Source organism: Erythrolamprus reginae, chromosome 3 (assembly GCF_031021105.1).
Source record: "Erythrolamprus reginae isolate rEryReg1 chromosome 3, rEryReg1.hap1, whole genome shotgun sequence".
Classification (NCBI taxonomy): domain Eukaryota; kingdom Metazoa; phylum Chordata; class Lepidosauria; order Squamata; family Dipsadidae; genus Erythrolamprus; species Erythrolamprus reginae.
The window spans coordinates 86,453,985-86,477,109 of NC_091952.1; the positions used below are offsets into that span (position 1 = coordinate 86,453,985).

The 23,125-nt window shown below is 42.5% G+C and overlaps 1 protein-coding gene across 1 annotated transcript; it reads left to right on the forward strand.

The window, feature by feature from the left end:
- The first annotated feature begins 10,653 nt into the window (after nucleotides 1-10,653).
- GADD45A (growth arrest and DNA damage inducible alpha) lies at nucleotides 10,654-14,624 on the forward strand. The gene is made up of 4 exons (XM_070746132.1): nucleotides 10,654-11,325; nucleotides 11,929-12,030; nucleotides 12,639-12,858; nucleotides 13,903-14,624. The coding sequence occupies exons 1-4, from the start codon at nucleotides 11,282-11,284 to the stop codon at nucleotides 14,014-14,016; spliced, it is 480 nt and encodes a 159-aa protein (XP_070602233.1). The 5' UTR covers nucleotides 10,654-11,281; the 3' UTR covers nucleotides 14,017-14,624.
- Nucleotides 14,625-23,125: the final 8,501 nt, after the last annotated feature.

The window sequence follows — 23,125 nt, forward strand, 5'->3', positions numbered from 1 at the left end:
AAGACAAGGATGGTGGGAGCAATACAAATCTCTGGGGGGAGCTGATTACAGAGGGCCGGGCCCCCCACAGAGAAGGCTCTTCCCCTGGGTCCCGCCAAGCGACATTGTCTCATTGATGGGACCTGGAGAAGGCCGACTCTGTGGGACCTAACCAGTTGCTGGGACTCATGCAGCAGAATAATGTTTGAGGACTAGGACCAAGATGAACATAAACCAGACAGATTAAGATATAAGAGTACTGTTTTCGGAGGAGCATAAAGACTATCCCTTTAAGTGTCTTAATCTTAGCTGAGAATACAAAATGAAAACAAATGAATTTATTTTAGGTCTCTCTTTTTTTGGGTTCTGGGGATGATATTAAGTTTGAAACTGAGGGTTGTAGCCAGTAGTGGACAGCCAAAAATTTTACTGTCACACTGTGGGTTTGGTTTATTTTGTGGGTATGGCTTGATGGTCATGTGACTGGGTAAGAGTGGCTTGCCAGCCATGTGACTAGGTGGGAGTGGCTTGAATGATCATCATCCTTCAAGTCAATTGTTATTGCTGCATGATGCCTTTTCATCTCAGCTATGGGCCGAGTGAAGGCTTCGTGAGGGGAAAAAGACCACAGCCCAGACTGCTTCAGCACAGCTCTACTGGCCTTGGGAGGTGGCTGTGTGAGGCTGGAGGGGAGCCGGGCAGGAGAGAGGGAAGCTCGTCTGAGGCCAGGAAGGAGGAAAGAGGAAAAAAGCAAGGAGCGCACAGTAGCAGCAGCAGGGGGGAAAAAGGAGAGCTCAGCCGAGACCAGTAATCCCAGAAGTGACTGCTGCCAGTCAGCTGGAGCTGGGCATGCAGCTTCATTTCCGCTGGTGGAACTGCATTCCACCCCGTCCTGCCTGCTGCCCACCCCTGGTTGTAGCCCCTTCGTATAAATACAATACTTGTGAAACAGCGGTAGGTTGCTCCCGGATTGGCCCAGTTCTTAAAAGCAGTACAGTGTTCCCTCGATTTTCACGAGTTCGTACTTCGCGAAAAGTCTATACCACGGTTTTTCAAAATATTAATTAAAAAATACTTTGCGGGTTTTTTCCCTATACCACGTTTTTTTCCGCCTGATGACATCATATGTCATCGCCAAACTTTCATCCGACTTTAATAAATATTTTTTTAATAAACTTTAATAAATAAACATGGTGAGTAATGATCTAAATGGTTGCTAAGGGAATGGGAAATTGCACTTTAGGGGTTTAAAGTGTTAATGGAAGACTTGTGATACTGTTCATAGCCACCACTTTAAAAAAGGTTAGGTGTACTTCCTGCTATCAACATTTACCCAGTCTTGGTTTAAATGCTGGTTCAAGCAAATTAAAAATGTTGCTCATTATAAGCATGCACTGAAAAACTAGATAAAAGATAGCTTACTATCACTGTAATCTTAAATCTGAACAAAATTATTTTAAATAATTGATAATGTTCCTTAAGTAAAGTCAAGTCTAAAAATACCCTAGGAAATCAACTACCAACCAAAGTATATTGGTATGTGCTTAAATTTGTCATGTTCAGTGATGAGTTATACAGGATTTCTCACCAACATCGCTAATTTGAAAATTAAATAGCAGTCAAAAATATGCAAATACCATACAGTATTTTACCATACACTATTAAAAGATTGAAGTAGACTTATTTTGTGATTTGTTCACTTATATGGTTTCTAGTCTGTCCTAATATTAAACTTTTGCAGAATAAAATAGTAATAATTCCCCCAAGTTTAAAAATCCTCAAAATTGTGACTGTACAACATACTTGAATTATTAAGTGAATTATTAAGTGAATTATTAAATTATTAAGTGAATTATTAAGTGAATTAAACTAACATTAGTTTTGACAATAAAAACTTAATCTTCTAAATATTCCTGTATTCCAACATCTATTTTTTCCTCTGTTATTAAGGAAAAATCTCTAGATTGTATATAATGCAATCATAATTCCTAATTGGTTTTTGAGAATCTATGGCCTACTCCATTTTTAAAGTTAGGGGTGTTTGGTTACTATGTTCTTTTTAATTCTCATCTTTAATAAGGTTTTAATATAGTCACATTGACACCCCCCCCCCTGCAACAGCTGAGCTTTAATGATCACTAATGTTTTACCGTTCTCCAAACACGTTCTGAGTTTTCACATGCCCTCTTTCCTTGCTTCTCTTTAACCAGGATTCTTAGAAGAAGCAGAACATTTGGCTTCTGCCAATGCGATTATGAAACTGGAAAACACAATGGAGACGCCAGATGAGTTCTAAAAGGGAAAGAATGGATTTAATTAGAAGGCGTTTCTTCAAATGTCGAATAGTATGGACGATGCTCATATTTCACGACAGCAGCACAATTTTTAAAACGACGTGTGCAATGGATACATCAAATCACTGTAATAATTCGATCAAAATTTTATATCTTTACTTAGAAGGAAGTTTCACTGTACAGGATTTATTTCTGAATAAAGTTGTGTAAGGTTATAGTCATCATTTGAAGTTCTGGGCATAGCTATCTAGTGGAGAAAGAACTCCACTGAATGTATGAGTCATACATTCTATACATAGATATGGAATGTAAAGATGTGAATATGTAAAAAATACACAGCACAGACAGAATAACAGAGTTGGAAGAGACCTTGGAGGTCTTCTAGTCCAACCCCTTGCAGCAGGAGATTCTATATCATTTCGGACAAATGATTATCCAAACTCTTCTTAAAAGCTTTCAGTGTTGGAGCATTCACAACTTCTGGACTCAATTTAGATTATACTTGGGTGTAGTTCATGTAGTTTAGACTATATTTAGGAACACATTTAAATGATTGAATCCATGCAATTTTAGTTAAAAACCAGACAGACTCAAATGAGATACAGCTTTTTAACACATTCAAGAAATTCTCAAGACATGCAGCTTATACATCCAAGAAAGAAATCAAAATTTATTTATTTATTTTATTTATTTATTCAATTTTTATGCCGCCCTTCTCCTTAGACTCAGGACGGCTTACAACATGTTAGCAATAGCACTTTTGAACAGAGCCGGCATATTGCCCCCACAATCCGGGTCCTCATTTTACCCACCTCGGAAGGATGGAAGGCTGAGTCAACCTTGAGCCGGTGATGAGATTTGAACTGCTGACCTTCAGATCTACAAGTCAGCTTCATTGGCCTGCAGTACAGCACTCTACCTGCTGCGCCACCTCGGCTCATACTCCAGAAGTCCTGAGTACAATTGATGATTTCTGTTTGTTGATTGTTGACATGGAAGGAAAAATGGACTGGGAGAGGAGTTTACTTTAAGTCCTGTTATCTTCTTGGAAAGATCTTCGACCTTTGGGAATCATGAACATGTATCGAATATTGAAAGCACATGAGCAAACTGGCAGCAGTAGAATCCAGAACCCATGAGCCAGGATGGCGCAGTGGTTAGAGTGCAGCACTACAGGCTACTTCAGCTAACTGCTAGCTGTAGTTCAGCAGTTCAAATCTCACCACCGCCTCAAGGTTGACTCAGCCTTCCGAGGTGGGTAAAATGAGGACCTGGATTATTGGGGGAAATATGCTGATTCTGTAAACCGCTTAGAGAGGGCTGTAAAAGCAGTATGAAGCAGTATATGTCTAAATGCTATTGCTATCCCTGGTTGTATCTAATATTGGGGAATAGTGCATGGATGTAATATTGGAGAGAGGGCAAGAGAGAAAGAGAGAGAGAGAGAGATCTCAAAACATACACTGCAGAATTCACTTTCTCTGCCCATGCAAAATTATTCTTAAAAACAAACAAACAAGGTCAGTTATAAAGCAACAGGAATCCCAACATCATGTTCCTTACAGGTTATTCTCTGAGTGGGAGCTTCTTCATTGTTGTTTTGGATTGTGAAATAAACTAAAAAGTTCTCTCTGCCACCGTTCTAAACCAATAGATTTGCAAGGCTTGGCAGAGAAAATGCCTTTTTGTTATGAAACCTAAAATCTGAAATTTTGGCCTTGTCTCATAAAAACAGATGAAAAATCTCAACTAATTTGCAAGCTATTTTGTAGGTGTACATTCATACAGATCTCCACCAGCCCCTAGCTTACATTTATTTGACACAGACCCTTTCCTTCTTTTCTCCAATCCAGAAGTGATAGGTTGTCATATTTTTTTTACTTTGTTCAGCTCTACATTGTGACTCTAGACCAGTGTTTCCCAACCTTGGCAACTTGAAGATATCTGGACTTCAACTCCCAGAATTCCCCAGCCAGAAAATGCTGGCTGGGGAATTCTGGGAGTTGATATCCAGATATCTTCAAGTGGTCAAGGTTGGGAAACACTGCTCTAGACAACTGTCACCTATGCTAATTAACTTCCATGTAACTGAATAACACATCCAGTACAAAATTTATACTAAACTAACAATACAGTATTCTGGTTTTCCATTCCCCTTCCGAAGTACCGGTAGTTATTCTTCTTTCTACCCTATATGATACCCTAAAGTGCATCAAAAAAATATCAATATCAACATTTGTTTGCAGGATAAGATAAATAAATTGCTGTTTACAGCCAGGTAATCATTAGATTATGTCTTATGTTTGGAGTATTCTTATTTGTATGGATATGAGTGGCATTATTTGGACCGGGAGTCACTGCTCACAGTCACTCATGCCCTTATCACCTCGAGACTCGACTACTGTAACGCTCTCTACATGGGGCTATCTTTGAAAAGTGTTCGGAAACTTCAGATCGTGCAGAATGCAGCTGTGAGAGCAATCATGGGCTTTCCCAAATATGCCCATGTTACACCAACACTCCGCAGCCTGCATTGGTTGCCGATCAGTTTCCGGTCACAATTCAAAGTGTTGGTTATGACCTATAAAGCCCTTCATGGCACCGGACCAGATTATCTCAGGGACCGCCTTCTGCTGCATGAATCCCAGCGACTGGTTAGGTCCCACAGAGTGGGTCTTCTCCGGGTCACATCAACTAAACAATGTCGCTTGGCAGGACCCAGGGGAAGAGCCTTCTCTGTGGTGGCCCCGGCCCTCTGGAACCAACTCCCCCCAGAGAATAGAATTGCCCCCACCCTCCTTGCCTTTTGTAAGCTGCTTAAAACCCACCTCTGCCGCCAGGCATGGGGGAATTGAGATACTCTTTCCCCCTAGGCCTTTACAATTTTATGCATGGTATATGTGTATGTATGTTTGGTTTTTATAATAATGGGTTTTTAACTGTTTTTAGTATTGGATTATTATATGCTGTTTTATTACTGTTGTTAGCCGCCCCGAGGCTGCGGAGAGGGACGGCATATAAATCAAATCAAATCAAATCAAATCACATCACATCAAATCACATCAAATCACATCAAATCACATCAAATCACATCAAATCACATCAAATCAAATCAAATCAATAAATAATTTAATGACTGTAAACCAGCTTTCCCTTTAGTGATGCACTAAAAGTGTGATGAAACTGCAGTTTCCAGAAATCCCAAGAAGTTTGGCCTTCAAAACTTGGAATTTTTGGAATTGCATAACACATTTTTAGAGTCCCTGCTGAAAACTGATGCATGCAACAACAGAGTGGACATACCATAGCAAACCAGCAGCATGTAAACAAGAATGCCAATGTAATTTATCAGCTTTTGGTTGTTGTGTTGCGTGAACTTAGCCACCCTGCTTTGGAAATCACAGCTCGCCCAAATAATTATGACACAAACTATAATTTGTTGTCATGTACACAAAGACAACAAATATTCAACAACTGAAATTGCATTGATTGGATTCACACGGGCACACTAGTTATTATATTGGAGTTAATTTAAAAATTGAGTCTGCAGTACTTAGCTCTGGAGGACAAATTTTTACACCTACAAGTTATTGCTTGATATTGCTCTCATACATGAGGAATGCATGTTCATAAAACAAAAACCCAATTAACATGGCATGATTGGTCCCACCCTTTCTCTTCATAACAATTGTCCTTGGATTTAACTTGACAGAGTCATAAATATGACTTACACCAGATTTATTTATGTAAATAAAGATATCTGAAGTTTAAAAAGTGGTTGTTTAGGTCAGTGTTTCCCAACCATGGCAACTTGAAGATATCTGGACTTCAACTCCCAGAATTCCCCAGCCAGCATTTGCTGGCTGGGGAATTCTGGGAGTTGAAGTCCAGATATCTTCAAGTTGCCAAGGTTGGGAAACACTGGTTTAGGTGGAGTGGGGCTTCAGTATCCTTAGCCTCTTGAAAAAAAGAAAAATATAATGAGGAAATAATAAAATGTATTATTGAGTATGAACGTGCTAGACTGTTTCCTGCTGGACTTGATGACCTGCAAGGATCCTTTCAACTCTAATAATAAATAAATAAAAAATAGACTAAAATGTGGATGACTTTCTGGTACATAGGCCATTAGTTAGGGTCCAGCAATTTTTAGTGAACTGTGAAACTGACATCACATAAGCACAGCGACTGCAGCTTCAAGAAAATTGGGTAATCCAAAGCACTACTGATCCTGATCTGCCATTGACCCAGGCATACCTCCAGAGCAGTGATGGGCTCTTATGGGTATGGTCATGTACGCAGAACCGGCAGGAAAAAAATGATTTTTTTTCTTTTTTTCCCTTCTGGGCTATGGGTATGTTGTTCCTATCACAGTAAATTAGGTTGAATGTGTATAATTTTAGAAGAGCTGTGCATGCGTGTGTGTACATACACATAGTTTATATAGTGGAGAATTTATATTTTTATGTGCCAAAATATACTGCTCAAAAAAATAAAGGAAAGATCCCAGATCCAAATGAATGAAATATTCTCATTGAATACTTTGTTCTATACAAAGTTGAATGCACACAACAGCATGTGAAATTGATTGTTGGTAAGTGTTGCTTCCTAAGTAAACAGTTTGATTTCACAGAAGTTTGATTTACTTGGAATTATATTGTGTTGTTTAAGTGCTCCCTTTATTTTTTTGAGCAGTGTAGTATATTTTGGATGTTCAGTAATAGTAAATAGAAATTGTATCTCTTTGAGGAGAGGAGAGGCCAAGCACCCTAACCCTAACACAAATCCTTGACGTCAGGTCAATTTGGCCACCTTTAAGTCAGTCACATGACCTTTAAACCACCCCTGGTCACATGATCATCAATCCACTCCCATCCGATCACATGGCAGGCAAGCCACACCCACAAAATAAGCCATGTCCAGTGTGGTAGTAAAAATTTTTGCAGCCCTTCACTGCTCCAGAAAATCCCTAATGTTCTTGCCCAATAGAGATTCTTTTGAGACATGCCTGGGTCAAGGTCTGAACATGTTATTAACTCCCCCGAATTAAAATAATGGTTTTCTTCAACAGATTTAAGATTCCCAGCTAGCCTACAGGTAGGCAATGAAGCAAGCTGCTCGAGATATTAAATAGTTGTCTCCTAAGTTTCCAGACGATCAAGCCAATCTTGCCTTCTAGGACAGTGTTTCCCAACCTTGGCAACTTGAAGGGATTTGGACTTCAACTCCCCGAATTCCCCAGCCAGCAAATGCTGGCTGGGGAATTCTGGGAGTTGAAGTCCAGATATCTTCAAGTTGCCAAGGTTGGGAAACGCTGTTCTAGGAGACACAGGAATGTCACAGCAGTTTGAAGACAGGGAAGAAACTTAATTCTGGCTGCCATTGAAAGGTTACAGAATCAGCAGCTCAGGCCTTATACCATTTTTGAATGTTTTTGGGGGAAAAACACCAATCAGGTTTCCTAAGAGGTCTGATTCCTACTAGTGTTTCTGATGCAGCCTTGAGATCTGCAAGTGTTTTAATTAGAAGCAAAGTGCAAATCTGGCAAGCTTATTTTATTAGCTTGGCTGAGGATCCATCTGGCTCCAACGGGACTGCTTTCCTTTCCAATATCTGACAATCCTAGGCTGCAATGGTGGAATACCATTATGAACATGTTGACATCATTTGGCCTCTCTCCAGGATGTGAGCTATTTTCAGAGTTTGGTATTGCCAAAAAGGTAAACAAGCAGTGACTGGCAAAACAATTTAAGCCGTTTTTTTTTACTAGGTGCCAAAGACCGAGAATCATTTACACATGGTTGCCACAAATTGTGCCTTTGTGCAGCTTGAAGCTGGCGTGCTCCTGCATTTGCCATAAGAGTAAATATTTAATTATGTAACCTAGGATAATGCAATTGGCCTTTATTAACTTTATTATATGCAATATTTTTGTTCTGACCTAAGATCATATTAATGTTGTTTTTGTTTTGGTCACTGGCTTTAATCATCTTGGCATGTGTGCTATCTAATCCATTATTATCTTTAGGAGCTCAATAACAAGGGCAACGGTAAACAAAATAAACTGCAGTGACAAGAACTAGCATCTTTAATTCAGTTATTTATTTATTTGTCAAAACATGTACAAGATAATAGGTATAAACATAAACAAAAGCAAGTGGGTATAATTTTTTTAAAGATTTTTTAATTTTACTAATTGGATCAAATGTATTATTATGTCTTTTATATATGCTATGAGCCGCCCCGAGTCCTCAGAAAGGGGCAGCATACAAGTCCAATTAAACTAAAATTAAACTATAAGTAAGTTTAGACAATAGGACAGTTTAGACACTCGAAACAGAAAACTCTACGAGACTAGACTTTCAATCCTGGGCCTAGAAAGCTTAGAACTAAGATGCCTTAAACAAGATCTAAGTATTGCCCACAAGATCATATGCTGCAACATCCTGCCTGTCGGCGACTACTTCAGCTTCAACCACAACAACACAAGAGCACACAACAGATTTAAACTTAATATTAACCGCTCCAAACTTGACTGTAAAAAATATGACTTCAGTAACCGAGTTGTCGAAGCGTGGAACTCATTACCGGACTCTGTAGTATCACCCCCTAACCCCCAACACTTTACCTTTAGATTATCCATGGTTGACCTATCCTGATTCCTAAGAGGTCAGTAAGGGGAAGTACAAGTGCACTAGATTGCCTTCCATCCCCTGTCCTATTGTTCTCCTATATCTCCTATATCTCTTCTTCTATTCTTTCATTGATATGTTCATTGATATGTTCCTATATCTTCTCTTCTATTCTTTCTTAGATATATTTTACTATGAGTATATCCTCTATAACAGTGTTTTTCAACCAGTGTGCCACGGCACACTAGTGTGCCGCGAGACATGGTCAGGTGTGCCGCGAAGCAAAGCTCAGAGGGGAGAAGGAGGGAGAGAGAAAGACATAGAGGGAGGGAAGGAGGGAGAGAGGAAGAAAGCAAAAAAGAGAGGGAAGAAGGAAGAGAGAAAGAAAGAGGAATGGAGAGAGAAATAGAGCGAAAGGGAGGAAGAGAGAGATTTTTTTGTCCAAACTTTTTTTAGCTCCCCCCCCTTAATGTTCCCCAGGTTTTTGTAAATGTGAATAATGTGCCGCGGCTCAAAAAAGGTTGGGAAACACTGCTCTATAACCTTCATCATGTATTTTATTATGTGTATACCCACTAAAACCCTCTTTGTGTATTGGACAAAATCAATCAATCAACCAATCAATAAATAAATAGGACCGGGACAGTAGTTATGGTGGTGCACTTATGCATGCCCCTTACAGACCTCTTAGGAATGGGGTGAGGTCGACTGTAGACAGTCTAAGGTTAAAGTTTTTGGTGTTTGTGGAAGAAGCAAGAGTCAGGTAGTGCATTACAGGCATTGATCAATCTGTTGCTAAAGTTATATTTTCTACAGTCACGTTTCGAGCAGTTTACATTGAGTTTGAATCTATTTTGTGCACGCGTGTTCTTGCGGTTGAAGTATTCTTTGACCAGTAGGACATTATGGTAGATAATTTTATGAACTATATTTAGATCAGATCAGAGGCGACATAGCTCTAGGTTTTCCAAGCTCAAAACCTCAAGTCTGGCGGCAGGAGGTATTCTGTTGCGAGCAGAAGAGTGAAATATTTCTGGATTCTCTCCATTGTATTAATTCAAGTGTTTGAACATGGCAACTGAACAAAGGGAGCCTGAGCTCAGTCAACAGCCTGGATTCATACAGCCGGGTGAATCACAGATAAACCGCAAGGGCTGGGGGTCGGCCCAACCCACAAAGGAGACCAAAACATGGTTGGCTACTTTGTGGTTGGGGTAGGTCTTAAGCCAAGGAAAAACACTCAGGTCGAGTTCTGCTCTGCACCTGGTGTTTTCCACAAACACAATCACATACCACAAGACACCTGTCTCTGCCTTCCAGAACTTTTTTTTTGACTTCCCTCTTCCATCCACACGGCAGTAACCAAGTTCAATCCTGGTTACTTCTTCCCAAGCCCAGGCAAAAGCAGCCAGATGTTTGCCAGATGTTTTCACCTAGTGCTGCAGGGATTCCACCATCAGGCAGACAGACAGCCCCTGCAGCGTCACTCACAACCCACAGGAAGATAAAACTTCTCCATAGCAGATAAGCTTCCCCTCTTAACTTTTTATATAGCTTTGCTTACTACCAATTCTTTATTGTAAACGACGATGTCCAGGACATTTGGCTGCAAACAGAAGCTTACGGTCAATCCCTCCCTTTCGAACGCTTCCCCCCTCCTGCGCCCCGCCCCACCTTTCAAAACAAAGCGGGAAAGGGGGGGAGAATGCGCCCCAACAGGAAAAACAGCTGAAGCAGACAGGCGGGAAGGAAGGAGGAGGAGGGGGGGGGGAAGGAGAGGAACCAGCCGCCCGCCGTTCTCCCACACGCAAGCGCCGCCCTTCGCAACCGCGCCGCCCAATCAGCATTAACTAGAGAAAGTTACTGACAGCTCTCTCGCCTGGAAATCGCGGGGCGGGGGTGGGTGGGGCTGAGGGAGGAGGGGTGGGGTCAAGCGGAGGAGCAAGCACGCGCCGCCGCCTCATTTGCATGGCCCAATCGGGCGGCGGGATGCAAATGAGATGCCAGACGGTTGGCTAGGGGTTGGCAGGATAACTCCGGCCCGAGGGATCCTTTGTCCCTCATTCCAGCTGGTGCGGCGGAGAGCAGTCGAAGAGGCGGCCGGCCGGCGTTGCCCGCACTAGATCGCAAGAGGCGCAAGGAAGACTTTGCAAAAGGGGGCAAAAGTGCAAAGGGGAGCGTGCGGCGCGGTACGAGGATTGCTTTGCTGGGGAAGAGACCCAAGAGGGTCCGTCGGCTTTGCGGGGAAAGCGGACGGCGAAGAGGACGTCTAGAAGGCGAGAGGAGGAGGAGGAGGGAGAGGAGGAGGAACGAGGCAGGACGCCCGATCCCCGCGACCTCTTCCCGTCCCTCTCTGCTGGGACCTGCAGCTGCAACATGACCCTGGAAGATCTGGCTGGGGAGCAGCAGGCTTTTGGAAGGTAGGAGGCGAGCAGCAGCGGCCGCCGTTGGGCTGGTCGCCTGCAGAGGCGTTCGGTTGCACGGTGGAAAATCGGGCGGGGGTGGTGGTGGTGAAGGAAGCTGCAGCGGAGATCGCCCCGCTCCCGTTGATCGACTACCTCACAGCTGGGGGGGGGGAGGTAATCCGGCCAGGCGCTTGAAGGCGATCTGGGAAAGAGGCGGTGTGCGGGGAAGGGAGATTTGCGCCTGTGTGGGAATAGAAACTAGCGGAGGCGGCGTTTTTTTGTACGTGTGTGTGTGTGTGTGGAGAGGGCGGCGTGGCCTTTTCTGACAGGACCCGGGAACGAGTTTACACAGCGGTCGCTTCCAACAGGCAGAAATGATCCCTCACACACACCGGGATCCCCCCCCCCCCCCCGATCTGTTCCACTTGAGAGGACTTTCCTGTTCGGCTGCGGGATCTTGCGTTGTGCAGCATAGGCTGTGGGAGGGAGTAGATGGGGGGGGGGTGATGGAAAGAAACGCGCCCCCCCTTATTATTATTATTGCGGCGATCCTGGATGACCTTCTGGCTGGAATTTGGATTTTGAAACTTTTTTTCCCCCCCCTTTCTTCTTTCCCAGCATGGAGAAGGTGGGGGATGCCCTGGAAGAAGTCCTAAGCAAAGCCCTGACTCAGAGAAGCATCACCGTTGGGGTGTATGAGGCTGCCAAACTACTCAATGTGTAAGTGGAGACTGGGTGGCTGATGCCTGACTTATCTTGACTGGGGAGCCACAACTACTCCCAAGTTGCTACTTTGGTGTTGACGGGTGGAGTGATCTACCTCAGGAAAACATCAGGGTGGGGATGACGATCTGTCGGAAGCAAGTTCCTGAACGTGCATTATGCCGGCAGGAAAATAATAATAATAATCCTGAATTTCGTGCCAAACGCTGCATTTGAAGTTGTTTTATTCCTCTCCCCTATTTACTCCCAGTGCAAGAATTCTAAGAGCTAGTGACAGTTAAGCTAATGGAAACTGCTGATCAGGGTTTTTTGCTTATGCGCCCTTTGCTTTGATGCTAAAATGTCACCAGACTGACTTTTTTTCACTCTTAAGCTGGAACTGTGGATGCTGAGCATTTAAAAATCCAGTTCCTGTCATCTGAAGTTCAAGCCCATATAAGACAATGTCTCAGCTTCTGCTTATACCCAGACAGAATTATTTCCCATGTTTGTAATATGCTCCATGACTTCAGTTCCTGTTTTGTCTCAGTTCCTCATTGTAAAATACACCTATTATTGTTTGTCGAGCTGTGAATAATGCAATCTGTATTGTTTTACCCCTGCAGGGACCCAGATAATGTGGTGCTTTGCCTGCTGGCAGCAGATGAGGAAGACAACCAGGATGTTGCTTTACAAATTCACTTCACTCTGATTCAAGCTTTTTGTTGTGAAAATGACATTAATATACTTCGAGTGAGCAATCCAAGCCGCCTCGCAGAGCTCCTGCTTTTAGGGGCAAGCGGAGGACTTGAACAGCCTGCAGACTTGCACTGTGTGCTAGTAACAGTAAGTTTTGTTTTTCTTAAGAGATTGGGGTATAAACACCTACTGGGACAGGATAATTTCTATTGCTTCTTCATGGCCTGCCGCTTAGCTATAGTTGTAGCCAAAGTCAAAGCCTGAATTTCCAGCATTCTTACTTTTCTGCATCTGGTTCCAAGTGAGAATTTGCATGGGCCTTTGTTTTAATTAGCCTTTTCCTCTGCACAAATTGTATCACAGCCTCTTTCTTTGCCTATTGAGCTTTTGAAAGCATAGACCTGTACAGACATGTTTCATCCTGTTGACAACAGGATCGTACAACCCCATGAGTCACCTTCCTACAGTAACTCCCTGCCTATATTTGTCTTTCCTCATTACTAATTAGCTCAGAGGTCATTATTAGATAATTCACTTGGCAGTGATTAAAAGACTGGTCACTGTTACTTAAAAGTAATTTGTTTGTGGTCTCGATGTAATTTGGGGACTGCTAAATTATTCATAACATCAGAAGTCATACTTTAAGAAGCAGGTTTACAATTATTATTTTTTTACATTTAATTTACAAAAAGGAAATTCGGTCAATATTTCTGTTGGTCAATCCATTATTTGACATAAATTGCAAATATACTTTATACAGTTACTTGGATGTTCATGCAAAGGCAAATTATTTTTTGTAATTGTGAAGTATGTGCATAATGCTTAGCTTGTAAATAAAATATTGGTTGCTTATTTTTTTATCCAAACCATATTGCAGATAGGGGTTTTTTTAAATATACATTTTAATATCAGAGAACATTTTTGCTTCTTATTGGAGGGGGAGAGACTCTATTAGGGTGAACTCCTAGATATTTTAAACAAAACTTTAAATTTCCCCCCAAATCACTAAAGCAGCTTTGGTTTGATACAAATCAATTGAAAGCATTAAGCTGAACTTTCCCCCAGGAATAAATGATGTATTGCAGTCTTATCTAGAACATTTTGTGTCTTTTATATATAGGTCCTTTTGCTGTCAGCAGCATTTTGCTTTGTGCTGACAGAGAACATTTTCTCTCTCATTTTCTCTTGCAGAATCCACATGCTTCTCAATGGAAGGATCCAGCCCTAAGTCAGCTGATCTGCTTTTGCCGTGAAAGCCGCTACATGGATCAGTGGGTCCCCATTATTAATCTGCCTGAACGGTGACAGCAGGCAAAATAAGGCTGAACTGAATAGAGAAAAATTGCACTGAAGTTTCAAGATACTTTAGTTATTTGCTCAGGAAGTAATTTCCCAGCTTGACACAAGGATTACAGTAATTGAAGTCAAGTCAGTGGGCTGAGGTTGAACTGCAGATTGTGTGAAACTGAAGGATGTTTGACAGCACGGTTGGCCAATGATGGACTCGAAGCAGAAGCCATGTTGAGGGAGCAATAGGAACTCCCCAGAGGAAGTTAAGAGTTCTGCAAGACGGTTGTGAAATCAAGTGTGGCAGAGTTCCTTTCAGAAAGCCACCGAGTGGGCATAGTTGGCGTTGTCAGAAACGAAACTCCTAGTTTCTGTTTCAAGTACCTTTCACGTTTGAGACCAAAAAGGGTTCGTTTACTCTAGCAGCTATTCTCTTTGGTTTCAACATGCCCATTTCTTCAGTTTTTCTTCTAAGAAATATTAAATTATTTTGCGAGACCAGTGAAAAATTTATTTATGCTAGGGTTTTTGTGCACCACATGTATTAAAATGGTTGGACTGCTGCCTTCAATATTTGAAATTGGACTGTGTTCACTGAAATAAAACATTTAAAAACCACCAGGAAATGGTTGTTGGCTTTTTTTTTTCATTTTAGGCTACACAAAGTGTTCATGTTGGTGAAACAATTCCAGGATTAAGATTATGATTCTCCTACGACATGACATTCAGAGAAGGTCCAAGCCTTTAAAGTTTTTGCATAATACTTTTGTTGCAATAATAATAATAATAATAATTATTATTATTATTATTATTATTATTATTATTTATAAATCCCTCTATTAAAAAAGAACATATATTTCCCCTACCCACCCAAACTTAATGATAATACAAATAGGCAAATGGTAAATTGGAGTTGGGGTTTGCATTCAAAAGATGGAGCAGGTAACATGGGAAAACTTAACAAAAATAATGAAATTATTTTTCATTATTCTGCAAAGGTGTTAGCATTATTTGCACATCTGAAAATAAGAATAGCTGTGCTATTCTTCTCGCCCACATGCTTGCCTGACAAACATGCATTCTCTCGAGGAACGATGGGTTCACATGACAAATTTTTGCCCAGAATATCTGGGTAAAAAGGCAAATGAATCATCAGTAGCAGAGGTGGATTCCTCCCAGTTCGGACCTGTTCTGTTAACTTGATTGCCTGGGTTGCTAGTACCGGCAGTGAACCAGGCCTGCCATATCCCTGAACTGGTTCTCTCGGCACCATAGGCGCCGCCATCTTGTTTTTTGCTTCTGCACATATGCAGAAGCTATTTTTTTTTACCTCTGTGCATGCGCAGAAGCTGGTTTTTAGCACTGCATGAACACCCAGGCGGCGAGCCAAGGAGCGAATCGACCGTGAGGTAAGCCAAAACCCACCCCAATCAACCCTCATGCAACAGCCTCTCCCAATTTCCCACCGTACTAATACATTCTACATTATAATATGTGGCAGGCCAAAGTCTCCAAATCAACCGATGGCTTCGGCCTGACAGATGTAGGGCTGCAAATGCATCTGCCCTTGTAAAAGTCTAGAAAAACACCTGAAGAATAGCAATTGAAACAACCAACCTCACATTCTGCAAACGCCTCCTACTTTGTCGCATTACAAAGTATTGAAAGCTGAGTGCGGAGAGACTTGAAATACCTCCAGGTTGAATTGCTATTACTCTTTAAAGACCCTTGGAGTATATTTTATAAGTGGACATAAAATTAAATTTTTACCTCACCTTTGTAAGTAACCCGAGGTGACAAACATACCCAGTACTTATTTCTCCTATTTTCTCCACAACAATCATCCTGTGAGGAGGGTTGGACTCCAGAGAATAGTTGGCCCAAAACTGCCTAAGCTAGTTTTCATGCCAAGGTGGGAGAAGAACTCAAAATCTCATTTCTAACCTGGTGCCGTAACCACTATATAAAATTGGATCATTGAAAACAGAACAAATCTCATTAAAGCAGGGGTAAGCAAACTTTTCGATGACTTATGAACTTCAACTCCCATAATTCCTGAGCCAATCATGCTAGCTCAGGAATTCTGGGAGTTGAAGTCCACATACCACAGTAGAGCCAACATTGCCTACCCCTGCATTAAAGCAATGGAAGTATTCACAGCAATAAATGTTTTGGATTAGGCATGTCTGTTCTATTATGTATTGGGTAAGAGACATCTTGTGATAGGTAGAAAGTGTTCCCAGCAGCAATTTATAGTGAACAATATTCAATCTTATTTTTCTAAACTGAGACTGCCTGGCTGGATCAAGTAATATATGCCTCTAAGAAAACGCTTTAGTCTCTTCTTTGTAAAATTCTTCATAATGAAATGTGCTTCAGAAATAATGTTTAATACATCAACAATAAGAACATAAGAGCCATGCTGAATCAGGCCAAAGTCCAGCATTCTGTGTCACACAGTGGCCCACCAATAATAAGGCCCATGGGGATCTTGAGCAGAAAGAGAAGGCAAGACCCTCCCCTTCCCTTGACCCCCAACAAATGGTACTCAAGGGAATCCTGCCTGCATCAACCAACATAGAGACGGCACATGGACATCCGTTTCAATAACCAGTGAAACACTTGGCATCCATGAATCTGTCTAATCCTGCCTTGAAGCTATCAAGGCTGACAGCTGTCACAACTTCTTCTGGAAGTGAATTCCATAAACCAACGACTCTCTGGGTGAAGAAATATTTCCCTTTATTTGTCCTCGCTTTCTTACCTAACAATAGTGAGGCCATGTTCTGGCCAGACCGCCTTCTGCCGCACGAATCCCAGCAACCGTTTAAGTCCCACAGAGTTGGCCTTGTCCGGGTCCCGTCGACTAAACAATGTCGTCTGGCGGGACCCAGGGGAAGAGCCTTCTCTGTGGTGGCTCCGACCCTCTGGAACCAGCTCCCCCCAAAGATCAGGATTGCCCCCACCCTACTTGCCTTTCGTAAACTTCTTAAAGCCCACCTCTGCCGTCAGGCATGGGGGAATTGAAACATCTCCCCCTTGCCCATGTAGTTTTTGTGTATGATTCGATTGTGTGTTGTTTTTTATATATTGGGGTTTCTTTTTTGGACTTTTTAATCTAAAACTGTAATCTAGATTTTTAAATATTAGATTTGTTACTATGTACTGTTCTTCACCATTGTTGTGAGCCGCCCCGAGTCTGCGGAGAGGGGCGGCATATAAATCCAATAAATCTAATCTAATCTAATCGAATGTTGTATTTTACTATGTCCAGCAGCATCAGTACCACTTTCATTCTAATATTTTGAAAATGTGTTGTACCTCAATTTGGAAGAACAGCTGTGCCACAGCAGGAAATTCAGGAGTTTGAGTCCCAGGTAAAAAAAAACAACCCTTGAGACATCCAGAAGCAGCTGAGTTGTTCCATTCTATTCTCAAGCTGTAAGAATAGGGAATCTCACTCATAAATTGCTTAATTATTTGTCTAGCCCAGGTCCCAATGCTGCAGCATACAATAAAGCTAAGATGCATAAACATCCGAAGCAGGTAAAAAGAAGATAATTATGAAATCATTTGGGATGTAGGGCATCATTTGCAACATAATTGTTTGGTAAAAAGAAAGCATTTCTAACAAGTCCGAAAATAATCCACGTTGCAGGAAAAATAGACAATGAGAAATAAAAGCATATCACACCTCAGTGAGGAGTGGCATCCGCTAATCTGCTTTCTAAGAGAGCAAGAAATTAAAAACACCAAATACGAAGCAAATAACAAAGCGTTAATACGAAATGAAAGTATATTATTATTTGAAATATGATACTGTCCCTTGAAACCTCAAATAGCTGCTTTGCCGGAAACTTTAAGTGTCAGCCATACAAAATAATATCTACAATTATGGCTGTCTTGGCTTTAAAAATATTTTCCACTTTCCTTTTAAAATACTTAGAAAGCAGTTATTAAAACATGTTAGTTTTTTTAAAAAGTTGTTTTTGAAAAGAGGAGGGTAAGGAAAAGCCTTGTTGTTGCTATGGGAGCTAAAACCTGACACAATGAAATGAATGGGGACTATTTAGCAGCAAAGCTAATCCCAGCGACCAGTTAGGTCCCACAGAGTGGGCCTTCTCCGGGTCCCGTCAACTAAACAATGTCGTTTGGTGGGACCCAGGGGAAGAGCCTTCTCTGTGGCGGCCCCAGCCCTTTGGAATCAACTCCCCCCAGAGATTAGAATTGCCCCCAACTTCCTCGCTTTTCATAAACTTCTTAAAACCCACCTCTGCTGCCAGGCATGGGGGAACTGAGATATTCTTTCCCCCTAGGCCTTTACAATTTACGCATGGTATGTCTGTATGTATGTTTGGTTTTTATAATAAGGGTTTTTTTTAGTTATTTTAGTATTGGATTGGATTGTTACATGCTGTTTTTATCATTGTTGTTAGCCGCCCCGAGTCTACGGAGAGGGGCGGCATACAAATCCAATAAATAAATAAATAAAGCCAGGTGGCTGAAACCAGATTGGACGTTGGTTCTTACCTGACATGTCCCTTCTCATGCGGATCGACCAGGGAGCCCAGGATGGGTTACTCTAGTCCTGTAACTCTATGACTGTATTGAATAACTGAAGGCACGCCTCCCTGGTAATGGTCTCCAGTTGACAATGAAGTCAAAGGGAATCAAGTAGAACTGTACACATACTAAAGAGAACTCTTGAACTAGAAAACAATCAACAATAGCAAACGAAACAACTGCCCTTACCATCCGGAAAATAAACCAGACCACATACCGGGCGGTGTTGGACTCCCCTGTTGATCTGCATGAGAAGGGACACGTCCATTCTCCATGCTCTGATCGACGGGGGAGTCTAGGATGGGACATACCAAAGCAGTTTGGCAGTCTTAAGGGCGGGAAATGGTCTGGTCCAGAACTTCTGCCTGCACCAGAACCCATTGGAGGACCCTCATGTCAAAGGCAGCCTTGGAAGAGGCATAAACATCAAGACGATAATGTCGGATAAATGGAGAAAGGGACGACCAGGTCACCGCTTGGCAGATATCCTCTACCAACACCTGAGAGGCCCAGGCCATGGTAGTTGAGTAGGCCATGGTGCTCCTAGGCACTGGCAGCAATAAAGGCCTACAGACACCGACTCACCATGGAAGGTGTTACTTTTTGGCTCAGAGTTGACAGCAAGAAAAACCAGGCATTCCAACTTCCAGAAGGAAGAGGTCCTAGTAATGTAGATGCAAAGGGCCCACCTCACATCCAGGGTATGCCACTTGAGCTCCAGGGGGTGACTAGGCCTTGGACAGAAGTCTGGCAAGATCAGTCCCTGAACTCGGTGAAACCAGGAGTTGATCTTGGGAAGAAAGGCGGAATCCAGCCACTTGACAACCCTGTTAGAATGAAAAACACAAAGGTCCCTATGGACCAACAGCGCCAACTCTGAAATCCATCTAGCTGACGTGATAGTCACCAGGAAAACCACCTTGCAGGAGAGAAAACTAAGGCTGGCCTCCGTAAGTGGCTCAAAAGGAGGAAGGGTGAGGGACTGAAGAACCTTAGATAGATTCTAAGAGGGGAATCTGTAAACCACTGGCAGCATAAGGTTGGAGGCTCCTCTGAGGAAGGAACACACCCTGGGTGACTAATTAGGGAACCTGGGGAGGGGGGAGTTCTGTAGGACTGAACCCAACACTGCCACATGTGTTGGGGGAAAGACCCTGAACTGGTCCCTGATGCCACCACTGATGACAAAACCAGATCCGATTGATGCCTGACACACCAGGCTGAGAAGGAATGCAAGGTCGCCTTGTAGATATGGATCGTGGACTGCCGTTTTGCCACCTGAATAGTCCAGATGACGTGAGAAAGATTCTCTCCCCTCAGTAGCTGCCGCTCAACCTCCACATGTTGAGTTGCAACCACTGCAGCTCTGGATGAAAGATGGGCCCTTGTGACACAGCGACTTTCTCTGGGGGAATCTGCCAAGGACAGGTGACCAACAGACCTATGAGGTTGGTGAACTACGGTCTCCTGGGCCAATAAGGTGCACCAGAATGGTCTCTGCTTCTTCCAACAGGTTCTTCCTGATCATCGCTGGGATGAGGGGAGGGTACACCAGCTCCTTGGGCCAGGGGCAACAAAGGTCATCCACCCCTTCCACCCCCGAGCTGGAAACTTGGAGAAGAAGCGTGGAAGCTGTGAGTTTGTCGGAGAGGCAAACAGGTCCAGGGCTGGGTGAGACCCAGTTAGACAATACCAAGAATAGGCTGGGCAACTTCCGTGACTCCGACTCGTCTATTGTGGCCCTACTCTGCCCGGATCCTCACCATTCCTACAGTGTGGTCTACTTTGAGAGTCATCAAGTTGGCCTCTGCCCAACTACATAGGGCCTCCGATTTCTCCATGAGCAGGAAGGACTGAGTTCCCCCATCAGTTTATGTGGAGGACATGGCAGCCTTGGATGTCTTGTTGGAAAGTCATAAAGACCAGCCAGGCGGCCATGAGCTCCAGCCAATTAATATTGTATTAGAGTTTTCCATTGGCAACCCTCACCCCAAAGTCGGCCCCGCATCCTAGCAGGCTGGTATCTGACATGATCATCAACCTGTCCTGGTCCCTGAAGAAGCAACCCTTGGAGAAGGCATTCGATCCCCACCAATGCAGGGAGCATAGAACCCTGGGTGACACTTGACGTCTCAACTAAGAAGTGCACTGACCCCCTTTCTGGAAGTTTCATGTCCAAGAGCTGTTACTGCATTGAAAAACTGGAGACCATTACCAGGGAGGCGTGTCTTCAGTTATGCAATACAGTCATAGAGCTAGAGGACTAGAGTGACCTATCCTGGGTTCCCCTGTCGATCAGAGAACGGAGAAGGGCCAGTATTCTGCACAAAGTTAAAGATCTATGATTAACCACAGTTTCATCAGCAATTAATGTGTGTATACAGCAACAAAACTTGAAAGTAGGTTGCTAGATCATCACTTGAAACTGCTGGAATGAAAATCTGAAAGAAATAGATCAGTCTGGACCGTCTTGTGTTGCCTGCAGTACAGCTCTGCATATATTAGATATTTGGGAGGAAATAAAGCCTTTGTTTATTGACGTCTAAAGTGTGTGATGCGGTATTGATCCAGAAGATTTCAAGACTCTATTCATTTGGTCCGTCTTTCTCAACTTGGTACCTTTCTGCTATATTGGACTACAGCTATCATCTTTATATTAAAAGGTAATGTGAACTGTTATATAACAGTTGAGCTGAGTTATATAACAGTTGGCACAGTGGGTAGAGCTTAGGCCACTAAAGCTGACTGCTAGATCTGTAGGTCAGAGGTTCAAATCTCATCACCGGCTCAAGGTTGACTCAGCCTTCCATCTTTCCAAGGTGGGTAAAATGAGGACCCAGATTGTGGGGGCAATATGCTGGCTCTGTTGAAAAGTGCTATTGCTAACGTGTTGTAAGCCACCCTGAGTCTAAGGAGAAGGGCCAGGTTAAAAAAAAAAGAATGAATGAATGAATGAATAAATGAATAAATAAATAAATAAATAACACATATATGTGATGTGGAGATTGCATTGCAGACACACAAACAAAAATCATCAGGGAAAGCAAGTGCAATTTTCCCAACTGGATACCCTGCAAGAACCTATCACCCCCAACTACTATAATCACTTTATAGACCCTGCCTCCTGTAGGAATATTGAGCAGAAATTTCACTTACAGTAGTACAACAGGTCAGTGGGGCAAAAGCTCACTCTTACTCAGCAGCCTATGTCAGCACACCCACAGAAATTATCACAGGCTGGAAGATGCCATTGCTCAACACAGAGAAGCTTCTAAAATGGACCATTTAGGGCAATGGAAACTTTCTTGAGTGAATATTTGGTATTCCATTCTAAAATGGCCCAATCATTTTAGAATGGAATAGGGGTTCAACCTTACTTTATATATAGTTCAGTATCTCAGATAAGTGCATAAAATTGGATGGAAGATAATATTAAAGGAGCTGCCAAGAACAGAATTGGGCACCTGAAATGAGAGGTGAGATTAATTCTTGTTGACTAATCTTTAAGCAAAATCTAGTCAAAGGAAGAATTTGTTGGATGTGCCACGCATCCAAGGATCTTATGCTTCCATAGGGCAAGTGAACATCTAACATGCAGTTTAGCCCAGTCACAGATCCACAGCAAAACTAATTACCAATAGAAAAGCAGATATTCTGAGTGGTGGAGGGCTATATGGGCCTTATCCTATACAGTGGTACCTCTACTTAAGAACTTAATTCGTTCCGCGACCAGGTTCTTAAGTAGAAAAGTTTGTAAGTAGAAGCAATTTTTCCCATAGGAATCAACGTAAAAGCAAATAATGTGTGCAAACCCATTAGGAAAGAAATAAAACCTCGGAATTTGGGTGGGAGGAGGAGGAGGAGGACAGTTGCTGCTGAAGGAAGAAGGGGAGGGGAATAAAAAAAATCCAAAACTTTAAGGCTTAAAAAGGAGGGGGTACACTGTGGCAACGAGGAGAAGCATGCGCCTCCCATACACCTGGCGCGAGGCTGCCTTGCATACACTGTGCCAGAGAGAGAAACCCAGGGGGAATGGAAGGAAACTGGCGGGCCTTCGTGCCAGTCTCAAATTTCCTGGGAAATTTTTCCTGGATCAGGTAGGAAATGGTTCTTAAGAAGAGGCAAAAAAATCTTGATTACCCAGTTCTTATCTAGAAAAGTTCGTAAGTAGAGGCATTCTTAGGTAGAGGTATCACTGTACTTCATGTTTTCTTTCCTGGTAAGTATAGCAAACATTTGCATACCAAATGCAACATCGCCTAGCAGGGAGTGGAGATTTACTACACCAGTCCTATGATATTAGGACTGATGTAGGGCAGGGAGTGGAGATTTGCTACACCAGTTCTATGATATGATGAGGATTATCACTACATCATTGAATAGAATCTGACTATGGCAAATTCTAATCTTGCTATTCATAATTATCTTTTCAGGATAGAGCATGCAGAATCAAAGGCAAAATATGTTCACTATTCTTGAAGCTAAAAGGTCGACATGCTTTGCAAACCATTTGCAAAGAAAGAATGTGCAGATGTCTTTACAGTTCAGTGTTGGTCTGAAATGG

What these genes read in the sequence shown, in the direction of transcription:
- GADD45A (XM_070746132.1), top strand. Translation starts at nt 11,282, where the DNA reads ATGACCCTGGAAGATCTGGCTGGGGAGCAGCAGGCTTTTGGAAG. An exon ending in GAGCAGCAGGCTTTTGGAAG is followed by an intron (nt 11,326 to 11,928) that starts GTAGGAGGCGAG and finishes CTTCTTTCCCAG; the next exon opens with CATGGAGAAGGTGGGGGATG. An exon ending in TGCACTGTGTGCTAGTAACA is followed by an intron (nt 12,859 to 13,902) that starts GTAAGTTTTGTT and finishes TTTCTCTTGCAG; the next exon opens with AATCCACATGCTTCTCAATG.